Here is a 19,944-nt window from a genome sequence, read left to right as displayed (position 1 = left end):
GGGCCAGCCTTTTCCGTGAACCTGGTTGGTGTTTCCTTCCTTGGTGGCCTCCAGAAACCACTCTTGGCCCGCAGGACAGCCCTCTGATTCAGAGCGACAGGGAGCAAATCCTTTGCCCTCCTCACTCACCTGCCCCTTGCCCCCAAGCCTGCTCCAACAGAATTCTCTACTCCTAACTCATCACCCTAGTCAGTTGGGCACTGGGCCCCCAAAACCAAGTGTCCGAGTTGGGGCGGGCCTCCCCAGCCGCTCACGCATTCACTCAACAAACTCGGCCCCCCAGGCTCCGTGCCGGGGATGCCCAAGGGTGCGAGGTACAGCGAGGGATGAGCCGCGATGCCCAGGCAGCCACGGCGCGGGGGTTTGGAATGTGGACATCTGGGAGAGAGTTGGGCCTCCGGGGGTGGGGGTGAGGGTCCTCGGGACCCGTCGTCCCTAGAGGTGGAGAGAGAAGAGCAGGAGGCGGCGACAAAGGGCGAACGCCCCAGGCACCGGAACGCTGGCGGGACCTGCGCATGCGTAGGAGGAGACTTTGGCGTCGCCCAGCGTCGTCAAGGTAACCCTGATCCGCAGCAGCTGGCCATGGCCTCGGGGACTGGAGGGAGCTGGGGTCATCCCCCAGCACAGACTGCAGCCTCGACGGTGAAGGCTGAGTCGGGGACCAGAGCCTGCCTTTACCTGGAAGGCCTTGGGGGCGGGGTGGAGGGGTGGGCTGACTTGGGGAGCTGTCCCTGGAGGGTCTGAACCCTGGAGGAGTGGGGGTGGGTGAGGAGAGCGACCCCAGCCAGAGAGGAAGAGACTTGACAGGGAGGCCATGGGGCCGCGGAGGGGAGAAGCTCCTGCGAGGTTAGGGAAGCGACTCAAAGGCGTGGGGAGCGAGGAGGGGGTCCCCATCCCTTCCCCACCTAGTCTGACTGAGTCTCCCCCTCCCCCCAGCCCTGGGTGACCATTCCGCAGCCCCTTCTGTGGGCCATCCCACCTCCGTCCCCACGGCCGGGCCGCGTGAAGGAAGGTGAGACTCCGGGATCTCCCCACTTTGTACCCCACTCTGCCCGGCACATTCTCTGGGCGTCCTTGCTGCACCCCCTCCTTCCCCCGCCCTCCCCCCGAAGCTGGAGTTGGGGAAAAGGCCCTGGGGTCGGGGCAAGAGCAGGGGGGGTTCTGGCGCGGGCCTGCTGAACTCCCGTCCCCTAGACCTGCTGGAACTGATGATGCTGCAGAACGCGCAGATGCACCAGCTGCTTCTGAGTGGCCAGGTGGCAGCGGTGCTCAACCCGGGGCTTGCCTGGTCCCGCCCGCAGGTGCGTGGGCGGGAGGTGGGGGAGTGGGGGTGGGCTACCAGGGCTGCCCACCTGCAGGGCCAGAGGTGGGCATCCATTTAGGGTTCCCCCCACCTTGAGAAAAAGGAGCAGGCAGCAGGGGAGCCAGGAGCCAGCCCTCATCTACCTGGCTAGGTCTGTTCGGCATCTGTTATGTGCCAGGCCCCCGTGTCAGCCTCCATGGAGTGGAGGTAGCGGGTCCCCAAATCCAGACCACTCGGGTCTTGTTTTCAAGATTTCCCTGCAGTGAATCCCCCATTGGACTGCAGACCCAGGAGGGGAGGCACCATCGTACCCTGGGCCTGCAGCGTGCCTGATACTTATTAGGGGTTCAGTTGCTGTTTGTTGAACAAGTGAATGAATAAATGAATGACTATGAATACAGGGCAACTTTGGCTGTGATGGCCACAAAGTGTGAGGGCCACCTGGTTGGGGCACGAGGAGCGTCTCCTTGGAGGAGCAAGCGGCCTTAGAACCAGCCCTTGAAAGCCAGGCAGGATTCTGATGTTTGGAGGAGGTGAGGGGTGTGTCCACCATCTAGGTGGGCAGGGGCAGAATCAGGAGACAGAATGGAGGAAACCCTGTGTATATGTGGGGGGGGGGGGTGGAGGGGGGAGGGGATGGGTGCATGGGAGGGGAGGAGCTCTAAGGCTGAGCCTTATTCAGCCAGCAGTGGGCAGCCTGAGAGGTCTGGAGGGGTGACAGCCGGGTGGTGAGAGGATGCCTGTCAGCTTGGAGGGAGCGGACAGAGATTCATGGAGGGGCCGGTCAGAGGAGTCGAGGCAGAGGGAGACCCTGAGGAGCTGCTGCCACCCCTTCACCCCCAGGCCCTCAGGGGGCCCTTGGGAGGAGCGCCCTACCTCAACAAGTGGGGCACAAGTGGGTCCAGGGACTGGGGCTTGAGACAGGCTGGGACCCGGGACCCTTTGCTGCAGTGCTGCAGTGCTTGCACCTGGACAAACGTCTCTTCGAGCCGCAGACTACAAAGGAAATGAGACTAAAAATAATGGCACGCATGCGCAGGTGGGGCAATTATGAACAATAAGATACAAAAAGGCCACCAATCAGCTGCCACTTCTGAGGTGCAAAAGTAGGGTACTGAGCATGATTCCTGCACACAGCGCCACCAAGAGGGTGGGCGGACCACCTAAGCTTCCCCTCCAGCCCAACCCGCCAATCAGTCCCTCCCCTCTCCCCGTTTAAGGAACCAGCCCACTCTCCTTGGGGAGTGAGCGGGGGCACCTCTCTCTTGTTCTCACTCCCTTGTGCAGCGTGAGTCCCAGTGAATTCCCAGCCTGAATTCCTTGGCTGGCTTCTTATCAATTTCTATTGATTAAAGAGTCCAAGAACCCTGTCCATAACCCCGTATCCTGAGGCCAGGGGCAGCTTGCTGGACTCCTGGCCCCAGCTCTGGAGTCATACCTGGATTCCTCCAGTCCCTGCTTGGCCTTATTAGCTGGGTGACCTTAGAAAAGTTACTTAACCTCCAAGCCTCAGTTTTTCCCATCCGCAAAATAAGGAATAAATGTCTCCAAAGAGCCTTGCTTGTGTGTAGTAAATGCCCAATAAACAGTAGCTGTTTTGTGCTGGGTATCTGGAGAAATAATTTAGAGGAATGGAGGAGTGGCGGCTGGGAGAGCATGATCCTGTATCATCTCCCCTCCCCTCTTGTACAATCCCCAGGTCTACCTGGAGGGTCAACAGGAGGCGGCGTATGAAGAGGAGGAGGAGACCGAAGCCCAGGAGGAGGGGCCTTTGGTGTTCCACCACCACTACCTGCCCTGCCTGATGCCTGCTCTGGGCCCCCTGCTCTCCTGGCCGGCCCCTCTCCTTTCCCCTCCCCTACCTCAGCCCTGCTTGCAGCACTTGGCCAGGGTTCAGCACTACCCTTCTACCTCTGGGAAAAGGGGGACGTAAGTGAGGCCAGGGTCTGGGTGCTGCCCGGGCCCTGCTCTGGGGCTGGGCTGGAAGAGCTGGCCAGGGGTCAGGCTGGAGTGGGGAAACTTGTGGGTGAAATTCCAGAGGCTAGCCTGGGGCCTCTGACGGGGCTCTTTCTTTTCTCTCCCTGTCCCAGGAGAGCCGTGCCCCCGCCTCCACCCCCCAGCGCCACAGGGACTGTGGGTGTGGATGTACCCCCCGCTTCAGGTAGGGGCCAGGTGGGTGGGCAGTGGGGCCCAGGCCTGGCGGTGGATCAGAAGGCCAGGAAGGCCATGCGCCCTGTGGGGCTGAGGGCCCCTACTGTCATGGCCGCAGACAACCGGCCTATCCCGTTCCAGTTTCCTCCTTGGGCTCCACTGAGGCAGGAGGGAGTCACGATGAGGGTGCTGTCTCCCCCCAGACTACTATGATGCCGAGAGCCTACCGTGAGGACAGACGTCAGCCCCAGGACCCATGCCAGCTGCATCGCAGAGCTGGAAATAGCCCTGGAGCCCCTGTGTGCCCCGCTAGTGCTTTTCTAACCCTGAACCTATGTCTGGCAGCCCTTCTTACCCCCTCAGCCCCAACTAGGCCCTCTCCCCGAGGTCAGTCAGTCCCCTCTCTACCCCACGGAGACCTTGAACCAGCCTGATCTCTGCTTCAGGGTGAGAGCCCCTTAGAGCAGTGTCCAGGCCCTGGCGGTCACATAACAGCCCAACCCTGTCCCAGTGATTGCTGCCTGGGCTGGCAGAGGCCTGGGAACCAGAGCCCTCCCTCGACCTCCACTCCCTCACCCCCCACCCCGGGGATGGCCAGCGCTGCGGCGTCTCGGGTTGGCCCAATAACCGAGCAGGAGGTAAGAGGCGAGGACAGCGTTTGTTGTCCGTGGCTCTCTGCAGGCCCAGAGTGATGGGGGAGGCCTGGCTGAGGAGATCCTGAAGCTGAGCCCTTGGGGCCCCCATGCTTACCCCTGGAAGCTGGCTCTGTTGACAGAAAGGAAAGGTCAGAGCCATGCCCTGCTCTGACACAGAGGGCCTGCGGTCCCAGAGGGCCACGTGGGAACAGAGTGTCTCTCTGCCCCTCTGGGCCATGGTGCATCTCCCCACCCACCCTCAGTAGGAATGAGTCGCTCAGTGTCCGATGAGGGTGGGCGTCTGGTGCCTGGGCTGGTCAGCATGGGGGTGCCCCAGGGCCTGGGCTCCCCGGGGCTCTGGAAGTCCCCCGTGAAGGAGAGGGTGGAGGGAGGCTGAGGGGACATTTGGAGACCGAAGTCCGGCTGGGCCTGGTGGCTCCCTTCCTGACCATTCCCAGGAGGAGACACTGAGGCACAGGGTTAAGTCCAGGTGTTTGTATTCAGACTAGGAAAGGGAGGGTCCCTGACGTCCTCTGCTGCTTGTCGTGGTCCTTCAGCCAGGGCTGAACCACAGCCCTAAGGAGCCATGCTGAGTCCCAGTGGCCGCCGTGCTGGTGGCCATGCCGCTCACGTAGGCTATGCCCGGTAGGCCCACCTCAGCCTCCTCCAGGCAGCTTGCACCCCGTAGGTACCTGTCCGCCTCTGGTGCCACTGCTGCCCAAAGACAAAGCACAGCAGGACAGATGTCACAAACAAGAAGAGCAGCACTGACACGACCGTGATGATGGCCACCACCTGGTTGTCTTGTGCGGGCTCTGGGGAGGGAGAGGGCAGTGGTCTTAGAAGTCCTCTGGCCCCAGGTACCAGGGCCAGAGGGGGAGTAGAGGTCCATCCATCACCCCCCCACCCCTCGTCCTTCTGCAGTCACCCTGTGTTGCAGAGGTGAGTGGCAACTGGTATATCAACTAGAGGAAAGGGGGGCCGGGGTCCAGGCCACCAGCTGGGCCTCTGTGAGACCGTGAGGGCGGATGTCCCCCTGCCGCCAGCTCCTGGCACCAGCACGTGGTTGCTGGACACCACAGCCTGGACAGTGGCGTGGTCCAGGCCGAGCCCCTCCTTGGGCAGAGCTGAGGGAGCTTCTACCAAACTCTCAGAAGACAGAGAACATCTAGGTCGTCTAGAGTCACAGAACAGCAGGGCTCCAGGGGATCTTAAGGGTCAGTCAGGCTACACTTGTCATTGCAGAGAGGGGCCAAGGCCAGAGAGAGGAGCTTGACTTGGTTAAGGTCACCCAGCTTGTTAATGGCCAAGCAGCTAGCTGGGGTCCAAGCTGGCAACTTGGAGAGAGCTCCAGGGAACTCCTGGGATCAAGTTCCTGGGTGCCTCCCCCTGAGCTGGCAGAGAGTGGGGCAGAGGTGTTTTCCTCCCACGAGGGGCTGAAAGTGAACGCCCTCTCCTTCCCTCCTCCTCCGGGGGCTCCCCCTCACCATAGACATCGAGCGCCTGGGGATCTGAGACGCTGTGAATGAGGTCCCCGCCGCGAGAGCGCAGGTCCATCTCGGCCCGGCAGGAGAAGTTGTGGCGGTTGTCTTCCCGGTGAGCCGTGGTGTTGTGGGTGACCATGGCCTCTTGGGGGGAAAGTGTTGTCCCCACAAAGGTCTGGCTGTATACGATCTCACTGCCATGGAGCAGGGTGACAGTGAGACCTTCGAGGGGTGCCACAGAGGGCACCCTGCACTGGATGGTGAATGACCTCCCTACAGCCACTAAAGTGGGCCATAACTTCAGCAGCACTTGCTTTGGAGGGTCTGAAGGAAAGAAGGAAGCAAGGTCTGGTCAGGATGGGGGTGCAGTTCCAGCAGGCTCCACCCAGCCAGGACCATCCCCGTCACCACAGTGTTCTCAGGAAGTGGGCTGGGGCCTGGCTGCTCTAAAGTGTAAAAAGAGGAAGGAGGAAGCAGTTCAGGGTGAAGGATGTACTGGGTGGTTGTTTTATGGACATGAATTCTGGAATGGACAAGAATGGAGGTAGCCTGGTGTCTACAAAGAAAAGGTCCAGAATCTGTACAGTCAACTAGAAAGATATAAAAGTTTTGGACCTGTCTCCTTCCTCTCCAAAAATTAAATACAAATTTCAAAAATTAAATGGTTGGACAATTATGCTGAGAGAGACTTAGAAGGGAGTACTCATTGGAACTGGATCATGAGCTGTGAGATTCCTCACTTCAGAGGTGGAGGCCGGAGTCAGACCTGCCTTGGCTCTTCAGGATCGGGTTCTGAGCTACCTCTAGCCCTTAGCTATTAAACTCGGTGGTACCCTGGGCTCCTTTTTGAACTAGAATGCCTTGCCCCCATTACCCCAGGATAATATGTTAGGTATAGGACATCTTTCTATTCATCTGATCCACTGATGACAGTTTCGAGCGATACCCTCGGTGCCAAGCTGTTGAGAGAATCCCAGTCTCTCCAGGGTCTCCATGGCCTCTGGGCAGGTGTGTGTGTGATGGTCACACATTCGCCAAGGGCCCTCAGGGGGAGATAAAACCACGCCTCAGCCTTCTCTCCGGGAGGCCAGTGGGCTACTGCAGAGTGTCCCAGCCCTCCTGATGGGGACCCCACTGCTTGTCATGGGGCGCAGGGTGTTCTGGTGATGGGGTGCTACCAAGCTAGAAGGAGACTGTAGCACGGCATGGGAAACAGCTTTTAGATTTGTCTAAACCTTGCTTGAATTGTCCTCCTCTGAGCAAACCTCAAAACCAGGGTTGCCAACAGGCTCAAGGAGACCAGGGGAGGGTGTGAGAAGATTCTGAGCCCATGGACTGGGTCCAGGAGCCCAGGGAAGTGGGGGCCATAACGAGAGCACCCAGCAGCAGTAACAGAGCAGCTCTGCGCGCGTTCGGTAGACACAGGCTCTGGCCTAGGGGAGCAGGGCCCCGCGGTGCCGCACTCACGGAACACACTGATGTTCAGGCTCTTGGACTCCTGCTTCCCGGAGCAAGTAAAATGGCAAATGACATCTGTGTCCTGGGAGATGTTGAAGACCTCATACAGCTTCCACTGATCCTGTTCCGCCAGGAGAGTCTTGTGTAGGGTGGTCTCCAGACCACCGGTGTTGGGCTGGGTACAGGTGGTACTACAGTTAATCACCTGAGACTCCCCGGACTCCACCATCAGCTGCTCTGGCCACGTGCGTACCTCGAACGCCTCCTCGCCAGACCCTGGAAGACCAGAAACACTAGGCAGGAGAAGTCCCTGCTGCCCTGCCCAGTGGAGCTGCCCGCAGCGTCAGTCTGATAAGGGGTAGAGGTCCCCTCTGCTCCTCTCCCCTTGTTCAGACCTTATCGTCTTGGGTCTAGACCACAGAGACTGTGACCCCCCTGCAGCTGTCTGCCTGCCTCTGGTTGATGTTCCTCCAGCTCGTCGCCTCCAGATTAGTCTTTCTCATGCACGTCTTCTATCTCCATGGAGAGGGATCTTATTCGACCTACGAGGCCCAGCCCAAATGTCCCCTCCTTCACGAAGGCCTCTCTGAAATGGAGGTGGACTGTGTCCTCTGAGCCCCCATGGCCATGGGTTTGACTCTTCCCTCCCTCCTTTCCTCTCTTCTTTGCAAATCCTTTTTGAACACTGGCTGTGTGCCAGGCACTGTTCTAGGCTCTGGGGATCCAGCAGGGACCAAAGCAGACCAAACCCTGCCCTTGCGGCGGTCACATTGCAGCGAAGGAGACAGACAATAATAAACAAGTGAACTAGCCAGCTTGTCAGTTGGTGGTAAATGCCTAGGAAAGGAAATAGGGAGTGGGGTGGGGTTGCCGTGTTAAATAGTGTAGTCAGCACAGGCCTCACGGAAACACCGACATTTGAGCAAAGAATGAAGGAGGTCGGGGTGGTGGTGGTGGGGAGCCCAGCAGGCAGGTATCTGTGGGGGGAGGGAACCGCCAGCGCAGAGACCCTGGGTGGGGAGGAGACCAGATGGCTGGAGCTCAGCGAGGAGGAAGGAGGGGGAGGCGAGGTCAGGAAGGTAATGGGACCACCTTGCAAATGACTCATATTCATGCTGGCTCTCCCTTGGACATTCTGGAGCTTCTAGAAGGCAAGGCCCAGATTTCGCATATTTCCCTTTGTGCTCAGCACAATACCCTGTGTGTGGCACAGAGCCAAGAAATGTTTCAGGCACGAAGCATTTCAGGCCTTCGGCGCTCGCCTCCCACTCGGTGAAGACCAGAAGGTCCTTGATCCCAGCCAGCTGGGCCCGTCCTGTGTCCTGTGCTCCTGCCACACCCGTAGACCCCCCACTTAGCCCTCAGCTAGTGGCATATAATGAAGGGGCAAAAGAGGGGCTTTGCAGGGAGAGAGAGCTGGATTAGAAACCTGAGTTTGCCAGGTACCAGCTGTGTGGCCTTGGGCAAAGTGCTTTCTCTCTCTGAGCCCCAGTTTCTCCATCTGTCAAATGGGCTAGTAATCCCTTTCCTGCAGGGTTGTCGTGAAAGCACCTGGCAGGTTGTCCAAAACAGAGTGCTCAGCCCACGGAGGCATTTTCCTTCACGGTCCCCTGGACCTCCTGGAAGGGGCTTCGTTTTCGCTTTCATGGTCGCCACAAGGTGATGCCCTCTGCTGCCCTCTGCTGACCCCTGGACCACCTCTGAAGACTAGCTGGGGCGTGCCCTCACCTGCCCTTGAACCCCAGCCTCCCTTCACCTCTCCATTTAGTCTCCACAGCCTGCCACATCCACACACCATGAAGTTATGGGGTCTGGTTCCCAAAAGGCCAGGACCCCTACCCGCTGCCCAGGGTCATGGGGAAGCCAGGCTGGCACAGCATCCTGTACCCATGGCGGACGGCCTCTGTGTTCAAAGCCTCAGCGACTTCAGGACCGGGACCCCCTTCCCTGCCTGAAGGGGAGGGGGTCCTGGCTGGCACGCGCCCCGTCAGGAACCCCAGGCTCACCTGTGCAGCAGAGCAGGGCGAGGAAGGCCGAGAGCAGTCCCCAGCCACCAAAAGGGGACATCTCGAGTGGCGTCCACGGGCTCCCAGGGAACAGCCGAGAACCGCCTGGAGAGAGATGGAGGGCGCAGGTCAGGGAGTGGTGGCCTGGAGCCGCAGCCGGAACCCCCAGCCTTCTGTGAGCTGATGACCACATTTCCTCTCGTTATCTGAGTGGTCTTGGGGAGGCCACGTGGAAGGCTGGCTCCCAGGGTCCCAGGTCTCTAAGAAGCCAAGCAGAGGAAGCTGGGAAGCAGCTGATAAGCCAGGCAGATGGGGGGAGCGCCGGGGGCACACGTGTGTGTGAGTGATGTGTGTGCACACGGGATTCCCGTGCGCTGTGTGTACACACAGGTTGGAAATAGGGTTTAGGAGGCAATAGCTGGATGTTTACCTCCTTCCTCTGCCCCCTACCCTCCCCTGCTCTTAGATTTCTGGTGATACACACTGTCCCTGGGCACTTTCTTCTCTTTTTTTTCTCAGCTAAACGTGATTTCAGATTACTAAGAGAAGGAGGAAGGAAAAGGAAGCTAGCATTTAATTGACACCTACTCTTTTCTAGGGACTAAGTTAAGGTTTTCCTACATTATCTCATTTAACTATCACACCAAGTCTACACATTTTGATTGTGCATCTGAGGAGCCTGGGGCTCAGGTGAATTAGGTGACAGAACTGAGGTGAGAATTTAGGAATGATGAAGAGTTGGTTGGATGATCAGTGGTTGTCAGGGATTAAAGGGAGGGAGGGATGAACAGGCAGAGCACAGAGGATTTTTAGGACAGGGAAACTACTCTGTATGATACTACAGTGGTGCATGTGTGTCATTATACATTTGTCCAAACCCATAGAATGTACACCACCAAGAGTGAACCCTAATGTAAACTATGGACTGTGGGCGATGATGATGTGTCCATGCAGGTTCATCAGTCATAACAAATGTCCCACTCTGATGGGGGGGGTGGGGGGTGTTGGTAATGGGGGAGGTTGTGCGCGCGTGGGGACAGGGGGTTTGTGGGAAATCTCTACCTTCCCCTAAGTTTTGCTGTGAACCTAAAACTGCTCTTAGGAAAAAAAAGTCTACCAAAAAAAAAAAAAAAAGCAGCTCAAACACACTACCTGGAAGGCAACCTTCTGGGTTAGCGTTCTTACCGACTATGGATTGCTGTTGAAAATGCAGGCTCTTAAACTCAGTTCTTAGCAGGGTTTAGTGGAAGTCATGTACTCAGTCATGCCTAAATTCTCATCTCAGATTCGATTTTTAAAATATTTAAACAGAAAACCCAGTTCCACATTGTTTACAAGACACATGTAATGATTAAGAGTATGGAATGGTTGAAAGTCAAAGAATGGAGAAAGATATACCAGGCAAAAGCTAACCCAAAGAAAGCCAGAAAAGGTCTATTCATATCAGACAAAGAGGACTTTTAAGACAAAAATATTGATATTTATTAGGGATAGAGTAAGTACCTAGATTAAAGGGTCAATTCATCAGGAAATTATAATAGTTCTAAACTTGTAAGCACTTAGTTTGAAGGAACTACAAAGAGATAAAACCATCATCACAGCAAGAAATTTTAATACAATGTCTCTCAATTATGAATAATGAAGCGGACAAAAAAATCAGTAAGTGAATGGAAGAGCTGAAACATACAATGTAAAAGCTTGATCTGCACCTATAGAGAATACAAATTCATCAAAAAGATAAGTTTTAAGACCCCTATATATTTGGTAATTTAAAAACATACTCATCCATGGGTCAAAGAAAAAATCATAAATGACACATTTTAAAATTCTTAGATTTGAGTGATAATGAAAATATCATAGATTATAATTAGTTGGATGCATCAAAAGTGGTACTTAAAGGGAAATTTATAATCTTGAATGCTTGTATTAGAAAAGTGTATGAAATAAGTATCCAATTTAAGTAAGAAGTCAAGAAGTTATAAAAAGAACAACAAAGTAAACCCAAAAGTAAACTCAGAAGAGAATAATAAAGAACAGAAATCAATAAAATAGAAAACAAAGATATGGTAGACAGGATCAATAAAACTAAAAGTTAGTTCCTTGAAAAAACCAGTAGAACAGGCAAATCTCTGCTGGAATTTACTTATAAACAAAGGAAAGCACAAATAAACATTATTAGGAATAAAAATAACTACATAACTACAAGATTAAAAAGAAGACTATACAAATGAACAATCTAACCTTACACCTAAAGGAACTAGAAAAAGAAGAACAAAACCCAAAGTTAGTAGAAGGTAAGAAATAATAAAGATCAGAGTAGAAATAAATGAAATAGAGACTAAAAGCAAACAAACAAACAAAAAACAATAGGAAAGATCAGTGAAACTAAGAGCTGGTTCTTCAAAAAGATAAACAAAATTGATAAACCTTTAGCCAAACTCATCAGAACCAAAAGAGAAGTTACAAAAACACCTCAGACATAAAAAGGGTCATAAAAGATTACTGTGAACAATTATAAACCAATACAATGGACAACCTAGAAGAAATGGATAAATTCCTAGAAACGTTCAATCTCCCAAGACTGAATCAGGAAGAAATAGAAAATATGAACAGACTTATTACCAGTAATGTAACTGAACCAGTAATAATAATTTTTAAAATCCCAATAAACAAAGCCATAAAATTCCTAGAAGAAAACATAGACGGCATGCTCTTTGGCATCGGTCTTAGCAATAATTTTTGGATATGTCTCCTCAGGCAAGGGAAGCAAAAATAAACAAATACGTCAAGCTAAAAAGCTTTTGCACAATGAAGGAAACTATCAACAAAACAAAAAGGCAGCCTGCTAAATGGGAGAAGATATTTGCAGATGTTATATCCAATTAGGGGTTAATAGCCAAAATATACAAAGAATCATACAACTCAACATAAAAAAAAAACCCTATTAAAAAATGGGCAGAGGGGACTTTCCTGGTGGTCCAGTTGTTGAGACTCCACACTCCCAATGCAGGGGGCCCAGGTTCAATCCCTGATCAGGGAACTAGATCCCACATGCCACAACTAAAGATCCTGCATACCGCAACTATGACCTGGTGCAACCAAATTAATTAATTAATTAAAAAAAAAAATGGGCAGAGAACCTGAAGAGACATTTTTCCAAAGAAGATATACAGATGGCCAACAGACACAAAAAGATGCTCAACATCACTAATCATCAGGGAAATGCAAATCAAAAACACAATGAGATATCACCTCACACCTGTCAGAATGGCTGTCATCAAAAAGAAAACAAATAAAAAGCATTGGCAAGGATGTGGAGAAAAGGGAACTCTTGTGTACTGTTGGTGGTGTTCACTGATAGATGCATGGATAAAGATGTGGTTGGTATATCTATACAATGGAGTATTATTCAGCCATAAAAAATGAAATCTTGCCATTAGCGACAACATGGATGGATCTAGAGGGTATTATGCTAAATGAAGTGAGTCAGACAGAGAAAGACAAATACTGTATGATCTCACTTATATGTGGAATCTGAAAAAAAACCAAATGGGAATTCCCTGGCAGTCCAGTGGTTAGGGTTCTGAGCTTTCACTGCCGAGGGTGTGGGTTCAGTCCCTGGTCGGGGAACTAAGATCCTGCAAGCTGCGTGGCATGGCAAATAAAAAACAAAAATTACATCAACATAATAAAGGCCATATATGACAAACCCACAGCAAGCATCATACTCAATGGTGAAAAACTGAAAGCATTTCCACTAGGATCAGGAACAAGACAAGGACGTCCACTCTTGCAACTCTTATTCAACATAGTTTTGGAAGTCCTAGCCACAGCAATTAGAGAAGAAAAGAAATAAAAGGAATACAAATTGGAAAAGAAGAAGTAAAACTGTCACTCTTTGCTGATGACATGATATTATACATAGAAAATCCTAAAGATGCCACCAGAAAACTACTAGAACTAATCAATGAGTTTGGTAAGGTTGCAGGATACAAAATTAATGAACAGAAATCTCTGGCATTCCTATACACCAACAACGAAATATCAGAAAGAGAAATTAAGGAAACACTCCCATTTACCATTGCAACAAAAAGAATAAAATACCTAGGAATAAACTTGCCTAAGGAGGCGAAACACTTATACTCAGAAAACTATAAAACACTGATGAAAGAAATCAAGGATGACATAAACAGATGAAGAAATATACCATGTTCTTAGATTGGAAGAATCAATATTGTGAAAATGACTATACTACACAAAGCAATCTACAGATTCAATGCAATCCCTTTCAAACTACCAATGGCATTCTTCACAGAATTAGAACAAAAAATCTTAAAATTTGTATGGAAACACAAAAGACCCTGAATAGCCAAAACAATCTTGAGAAAGAAAAACGGAGTTGGAGGATTCAGACTCCCTGGCTCAAAACTATACCACAAAGCTACAGTAATCAAGACAGCATGGTACTGGCACAAAAACAGAAATATAGATCAATGGTACAGGATAGAATGCCCAGAGATAAACCCACACACCTATGGGCACCTAATTTACGACAAAGGAGGCAAAAACATACAATGGAGAAAAGACAGCCTCTTCAATAAGTGGTGCTGGGAAAACTGCACAGCTACATGTAAAAGAATGAAATTAGAACACTACTTAACACTCTACACAAAAATAAACTCCAAATGGATTAAAGACTTAAATGTAAGACCAGACACTGTAAAACTTTTAAAGGAAAACATAGGAAAGACACTCTTTGACATAAACCACAAGATCTTTTTTGACCCACCTCCTAGAGGAACAGAAATAAAAACAAAAATAAACAAATGGGACTTAATTAAACTTAAAGTTTTGCTTTTAAGCAAAAAGCAAAGGAAACCGTAAACAAGACAAAAAGACAACCCTCAGAATGGGAGAAAATATTTGTAAATGAAACAACAGACAAAGGATTAATCTCCAAAATATACAAACAGCTCATAGAGCTCAATATAAAAAGCACAAACAATCCAGTTAAAAAATGGGCAGAAGACCTAAATAGACATTTCACTAAGGAAGACATACAGATGGCCAAGAGGCACAGGAAAAGATGCTCTACATCACTAATTATTAGAGCAATGCAAATCAAAACTACAATGAGGTATCACCTCACGCCGGTCAGAATGGCCATTATCAAAAAAGCTAGAAACAATAAATACTGGAAAGGGTGGGGTGAAAAGGGAACCCTCCTACACTGTTGGTGGGAATGTAAATTGATACAACCACTATGCAAAACAGTATGGAGGTTCCTTAAAAAACTTAAAATAGAACTATCATATGACCCAGCAATCCCACTGCTGGGTATATAACCTGAGAAAACCATAATTCAGAAAGAGACATGCACCACAATGTTCATTGCAGCATTATTTACAATAGCCAGAACATGGAACCAACCTAGATGTCCATCAACAGATGAATGGATGAAGAAGATGTGGCACATATATACAATGGAATATTACTCAGCCATACAAAGAAACGAAATTGAGTTATTTGTAGTGAGGTGGATGGACCTAGAGTCTGTCATACAGAGTGAAGTAAGTCAGAAGGAGAAAAACAAATACCGTATGGTAGTGCATATATATGGAATCTAAAAAACTGGTACTGATGAACCTAGTTGCAGGGCAGGAATAAAGAGGTAGACATAGAGAATGGACTTGATGACATGGGGTGGGAGGGCGAAGCTGGGGTGAAGTGAGGGTAGCATCGACATATATACGCTACTGAATATAAAATAGTTGGCTGGTGGGAAGCAGCAGCATAGCACAAGGAGATCAGCTCGGTGCTCTGCGACCACCTGGAGGGGTGGGATAGGGAGGATGGGAGGGAGGCTCAAGAGGGAGGGGATATGGGGACATGTGTATGCATATGGCTGATTCACTTCGTTGTGCAACAGAAATTAACACGGTATTGTGAAGCAATTATACTCCAATAAAGATCTATTAAAAAATTAAAAAATAAAATAAAAAACAAAACAAATAAAACCAAACAAAAAACAGGCTCATAGATACAGAGAACAAATGGGTGGTTACCAGAGAGAAAGGGGTGGAGAGGGGTACAAAATAGGCAAATGGGATTAAGAGGTACAAAACTCCAGTTACAAAATGAGCCACAGGGATATAACACACACTGTAAGGAATATGGCCAATAATATTGTAATAACTCCATGTGGGGACAGATGATTAACAGACTTATCGTGATTATTTCATAATGTATGCAAATGCCAAACCACTACGTAGAACACCTGAAGCTCACATAATATTGTACATTATACTTCAATTTAAAAAATTAAAATAATGTTATCTTATAATTCAAAAAAGAAGAAGCCTATACAAATTCATAGAAACAGGGCTTCCCTGGTGGCGCAGTGGTTGAGAGTCTGCCTGCCGATGCAGGGGACACGGGTTCGTGCCCTGGTCCGGGAAGATCCCACATGCCGTGGAGCGGCTGGGCCCGTGAGCCATGGCCGCTGAGCCTGCACGTCCGGAGCCTGTGCTCCGCAACGGTAGAGGCCCCCCGTACCACAAAAAAAAAAAAAAAAAAAAATTCATAGAAACAAAGTAGAACTGTGGTTGCCAGGGCCTGGGGGCAGGGGGAAATGGTGAGTTGTTTGTTTAATGGGTATAGAGTTTCAGTTTTGCAAGATAAAAAGTTTTCGAGATTTGTTGCAAAACAGTGTAAATGTAACACAACCATCTTTAAAACAGTACATTTAAAACCAGTTAAATGGTGAATTTTATGTTATGTGTATTTTACCATAATTGAAAATTTTATTAATACAACATTATAAATCAACTATACTTCAATAAAGTTAAAATTAAAAAGACTATAAATCATTTATGTCAAGAAATATGAAACAAAGTAGACCAAATCTTAGAAAAAACAGAACTTACCTAACTTGATTTAAGAAGAAATAAGAAGCCTGAATGGTTCTACAGCTATTAAAGAAATTAAATCCATGCCACAGCTAGAGGAAGCCCGCACACCACAAAGTAGAGCCCGCGAGCCACAACGAAAGATCCCACGTGCCGCAACGCATGCCGCAACTAAGCCCCGATGCAGCCAAATAAATAAATAAATAAATATTTTTTAAAAAAAAGATGAAATCTTGCCATTTGTGACAACACGGATGGACCTTGGGGGCATTACGCTAAGTGAAATAAGTCAGATGGAAAAAGACAAATACCATATGATTTAATTCATATGTAGAATATTAAAAACAAACTAAAAACAAAATTAAATCCATAATTTGAAATCTTCCCACAAAGGAAATACCAAGTCTAGATAGTGTTCCAGAAGTTTAAGTAGAGATAATTCTAATTTTATAAAAACTCTTTCTGAGAATGCAAATCGCAGGAACACACTCTTAACTCTTTCTATGAGGCCAGTGTAACCGTAATACCAAAATGAGACAAGAATAGGATGAAAAAGGAAAATTAGTCTCACTCATGAATATAAATGCAACAGTAAGAAAAATACAAACAAACCAAATCTAGCAGTATATTAAAAATACTAGACATCATGTCCAAGTTGGGCTTATCTCAGCTATGCAAAGGTAGTCTAACAGCAGAAGAGAAATCTGCATATGTCATTTATTATTGTTGGTAACAGTAAACTTCGGTGCTCTATGTCACATTACTTCTGCCCTCCTCTGACATCCACTGTATTTACAGCACATAATTTCCTGCAAGCTTAGACTCACCTTATGCTCCAGTGTCTCACCTCAAGCTTATATCACGTTGCTTTTTGCGTTTTGCCTCAGGGTCTTCTTCAACGGCTTTAGGAGTCACTTATCTGCCTGCTAGTGTTTCCCAGAAGCATAGGAGAGTTAAGTTCTCTAAGATGAAACCCTTTCATCCCTAAGATGAAACAGGAGCTGGTGGATACATGCTCCAGTCTCCTTCTTTTGGGGAAGGCAATTCTGGGCAGCATCCTGTAGACTTATCAGAGGTCCCCACAGATTTGAACTTCCTTTGCCTACAGCTGCAACAGCAATTATGCATCGTTAATTGGCTTTTTCTCCTTCGCTCCCTGCTTCCTGGCATCACCTCTCAAATAATCTACCCGAACTGAAGTCCTTGTTCCAGGCTCTATTTTTGAAGGAGCCCAAACTAAAAACTTACATTAATAGATTTAAGAAGAAAAAAAACTATGATCATCTTAGTAGATCTAGAAAAAAAAAATGATGATATTCAACATCTTTCATGATAAAAGCTCTTAGCAAACTAGAAGGAAACTTCCTGGATGGCCTGGGCCCATGTGGCCCATGGCAGGGAGGCAGCCCCATACCTCTAAGTTGGTTGTGTGGTTGACAGAGCAGGGGAGGGAGGAGAAAGGACAAAAACAGGAAACAACCGCGAAAACCATAGGCCGACAATGGACTGAGAGAGACGCAGACGTGAGCTCCAGCAGGGACCATCTGGCCGCAGGGAGCTCTGTGCGTCTCCAGCCCCTGGGCTTGAGGGAAGCCGGGGAGGGGTGGGGAGGCCCAGGGAGGGGAAAGGACAAGAACTCAAGTCTTGATTGACAGTCCATCCCAAGCCCTTTCCACTCTGCCACGAGGGAAACGAGGAGGAGCAAGGAATGTGAACTTACCTGTCATCTGCTAAAGGGCGTGGCTGTGATGGGGAAGGAGGGTGGCCAGGGGTCCAGCTTCCAGATGCCGCTTGTGGCAGGGCTGCCACCCGTTCAGCAAGTATAATGAGGCTTTGGCCCAAACTCCCCTCTCAGGAGTCACGTGCTTCCTGTCCCAGCTGTGACTCCAGACTAACCTCACTTTCAGTCCGTTACCTCTTGCTTTAAACTCTGTTAAAATATACACCCTGTAAAATTGACCATTTTAACCATCTTTAGTGTCCAGCTCTGTGGCATTAAGTCCACTCACACTGCTGTGCAGCTATCACCACCACCACCCCTCTCCAGAACCGCCGTCCCTCACCTTCATCCCGAACTGAAACCCCTCTCTTTTCAGCACTGACTCCCCCTCCCTCCAGCCCCTGGCAGCCACTGTTCTACTTTCTGTTTCTCAGCTGGACTGCTCTAGGGACCTCACACGAGTGGAATCACACGGTATTTGTCTTTTTGTGACTGGCTTATTTCACTGGGCATGATGTCCTCAAGGCTCATCCATGTCATAGCATGTGTTAGAATTTCCTTCCTGGGGGCTTCCCTGGTGGCGCAGTGGTTAAGAATCTGCCTGCCAGTGCAGGGGACACGGGTTCGAGCCCTGGTCCGGGAAGATCCCACATGCCGCGGAGCAGCTAAGCCCATGCGCCACAACTACTGAGCTTGCGCTCTAGAGCCCGCGAGCCACAACTACTGACGCCTGTGTGCCTAGAGCCCGTGCTCCGCAACAAGAGAAGCCACTGCAATGAGAAGCCCGCACACCGCAACAAACAGTAGCTCCTGCTCATCGCAACTAGAGAAAGCCCGCGTGCAGCAACGAAGACCCAACGCAGCCAAAAATAAATAAATTTATGAAAAAAAAATTTCCTTCCTTTTTAAGGCTGAATAACACCACCTTGTACGAATACACTCCATTTTGTTTATCCATTTATCAGTCAACAGACACGTGGGATGCTTCCTCCTTTTGGCTCTTGTGAAAAATTCTGCTGTGATCATGGGTGTACAAACATGCCTTTGAGTCCCTGCTTTGAGGCGACTCAAACTCTCTGAGGCAAATATCCAGAATTGGAATTGCTGGATCATATGGTAGTTCTACGTTGAATTTTTTTTTTTTTTTTCTTTTGGCTTGCAGGATCTTAGTTCCCCGACCAGGGATTGAACCTGGGCCACGGCAGTGAAAGTGCCAAGTCCTAACCACTGGACCGCCAGGGAAGTCCCTCTCCAGTCTGTCTTCTGATGTGTGGTTTCTGCACTCCTGGGAGCCTTTGATGAATGAGACAGTTCCAGGATGAGTTGCCCTCTGAACCCCTGCAGGAAGCTTGTCAACATCACAGAGCTGGGTCTTCCTTGTATTTGACGTGCCCTGCCACCAAAAACATCTTCCTAACAACTAAGAACTATCGTGTTCTCAGATCTTTTCACATCGGCCACCTCGCCTAGCAATTTAAAAAACCTACCCTGGCAGAATAGCTTTGTACCAATAGGCAAAAAGTATCAAAGCTGGGAGCAGAGGTGGGTGCTGGGCTCACCCACAAGCAGAGGTTTTGCTCCCACAGCTCCACCCCTCATAACTACCACTGAAACTCCCGGCTCAGCAAAAACACAAATTAGATCACGTCAGGGACCAACAGGACAGTCAAGGCCACGAAAGCTGAAGGTCTGCTGGCTTTGAAGCGACCCCTCTTGGTACGTTTGTGCCTTGATTTCTTCATTTTGAAATATTCCTGTCATACTGCTGGTCAGACAAAGCCAACGTAGAACGCTGGGTGGGGACGTCACGGCAAGGCTTTGAGGGGCCCTTGTGACTTTACGGTTTGGATAGCATCTGTCGTAGACACAAATTAGGGTGCGTGTCTCATTCATCTTTTCCCCAGGAGTTATGTCTGGACTTATCTTTTTTTAAGGGGAAGCCCTCCTTTCTCTATTTTTGACAGGTTTTCTGGGGCACTTCTGTCTTCCCACTTCATCCCACCTTCCTGGTCAAATGATTTCCAAGGTTGGCATAATGGTACCCAACCTTCAGGTCTTCCCTTGATTTTGTTTTGTTTTTTTGTGGTATGCGGGCCTCTCACTGCCGTGGCCTCTTCCATTGCGGAGCACAGGCTCCAGACATACAGGCTCAGCGGCCATGGCTCACGGGCCCAGCCTCTCCGCGGCATGTGAGATCTTCCCGGACTGGGGCACGAACCCGCGTCCCCTGCATCGGCAGGCGGACTCTCAACCACTGCGCCACCAGGGAAGCCCCGACA

General features: G+C 49.7%; 2 protein-coding genes across 5 annotated transcripts; one reads left to right on the top strand and one right to left on the bottom strand.

The window, feature by feature from the left end:
* The first annotated feature begins 582 nt into the window (after positions 1-582).
* On the top strand, positions 583-3,746 carry PRR29 (proline rich 29). The gene is made up of 6 exons (XM_059996770.1): positions 583-642; positions 937-1,012; positions 1,195-1,301; positions 3,003-3,232; positions 3,394-3,464; positions 3,658-3,746. Exons 1-6 carry the CDS (start codon positions 583-585, stop codon positions 3,684-3,686), a joined length of 573 nt encoding a protein of 190 aa, XP_059852753.1. The 3' UTR covers positions 3,687-3,746.
* Positions 3,747-4,201: 455 nt separating this feature from the next.
* ICAM2 (intercellular adhesion molecule 2) lies at positions 4,202-17,757 on the bottom strand. Of its 4 annotated transcripts, none has more exons than XM_059998449.1 (5): positions 17,666-17,757; positions 9,038-9,142; positions 7,041-7,307; positions 5,577-5,897; positions 4,202-4,904 (listed from the first exon to the last, which is right to left on the bottom strand). In XM_059998449.1, the coding sequence occupies exons 1-5, from the start codon at positions 17,670-17,672 to the stop codon at positions 4,726-4,728; spliced, it is 879 nt and encodes a 292-aa protein (XP_059854432.1). In that variant the 5' UTR covers positions 17,673-17,757; the 3' UTR covers positions 4,202-4,725. The 4 variants fall into 4 exon arrangements, with proteins under 4 accessions (XP_059854432.1, XP_059854433.1, XP_059854430.1 ...); XM_059998450.1 differs by lacking the exon at positions 17,666-17,757 and adding an exon at positions 16,773-17,436; XM_059998447.1 differs by lacking the exon at positions 17,666-17,757 and having other exon boundaries at positions 9,038-9,578.
* Between the last annotated feature and the right edge of the window lie 2,187 nt (positions 17,758-19,944).

Source organism: Delphinus delphis, chromosome 19 (genome assembly GCF_949987515.2).
Source record: "Delphinus delphis chromosome 19, mDelDel1.2, whole genome shotgun sequence".
NCBI lineage: Eukaryota > Metazoa > Chordata > Mammalia > Artiodactyla > Delphinidae > Delphinus > Delphinus delphis.
The sequence above is the reverse complement of the archived record's forward strand: the minus strand, read 5'-3'. Positions and strand labels throughout refer to the sequence as shown.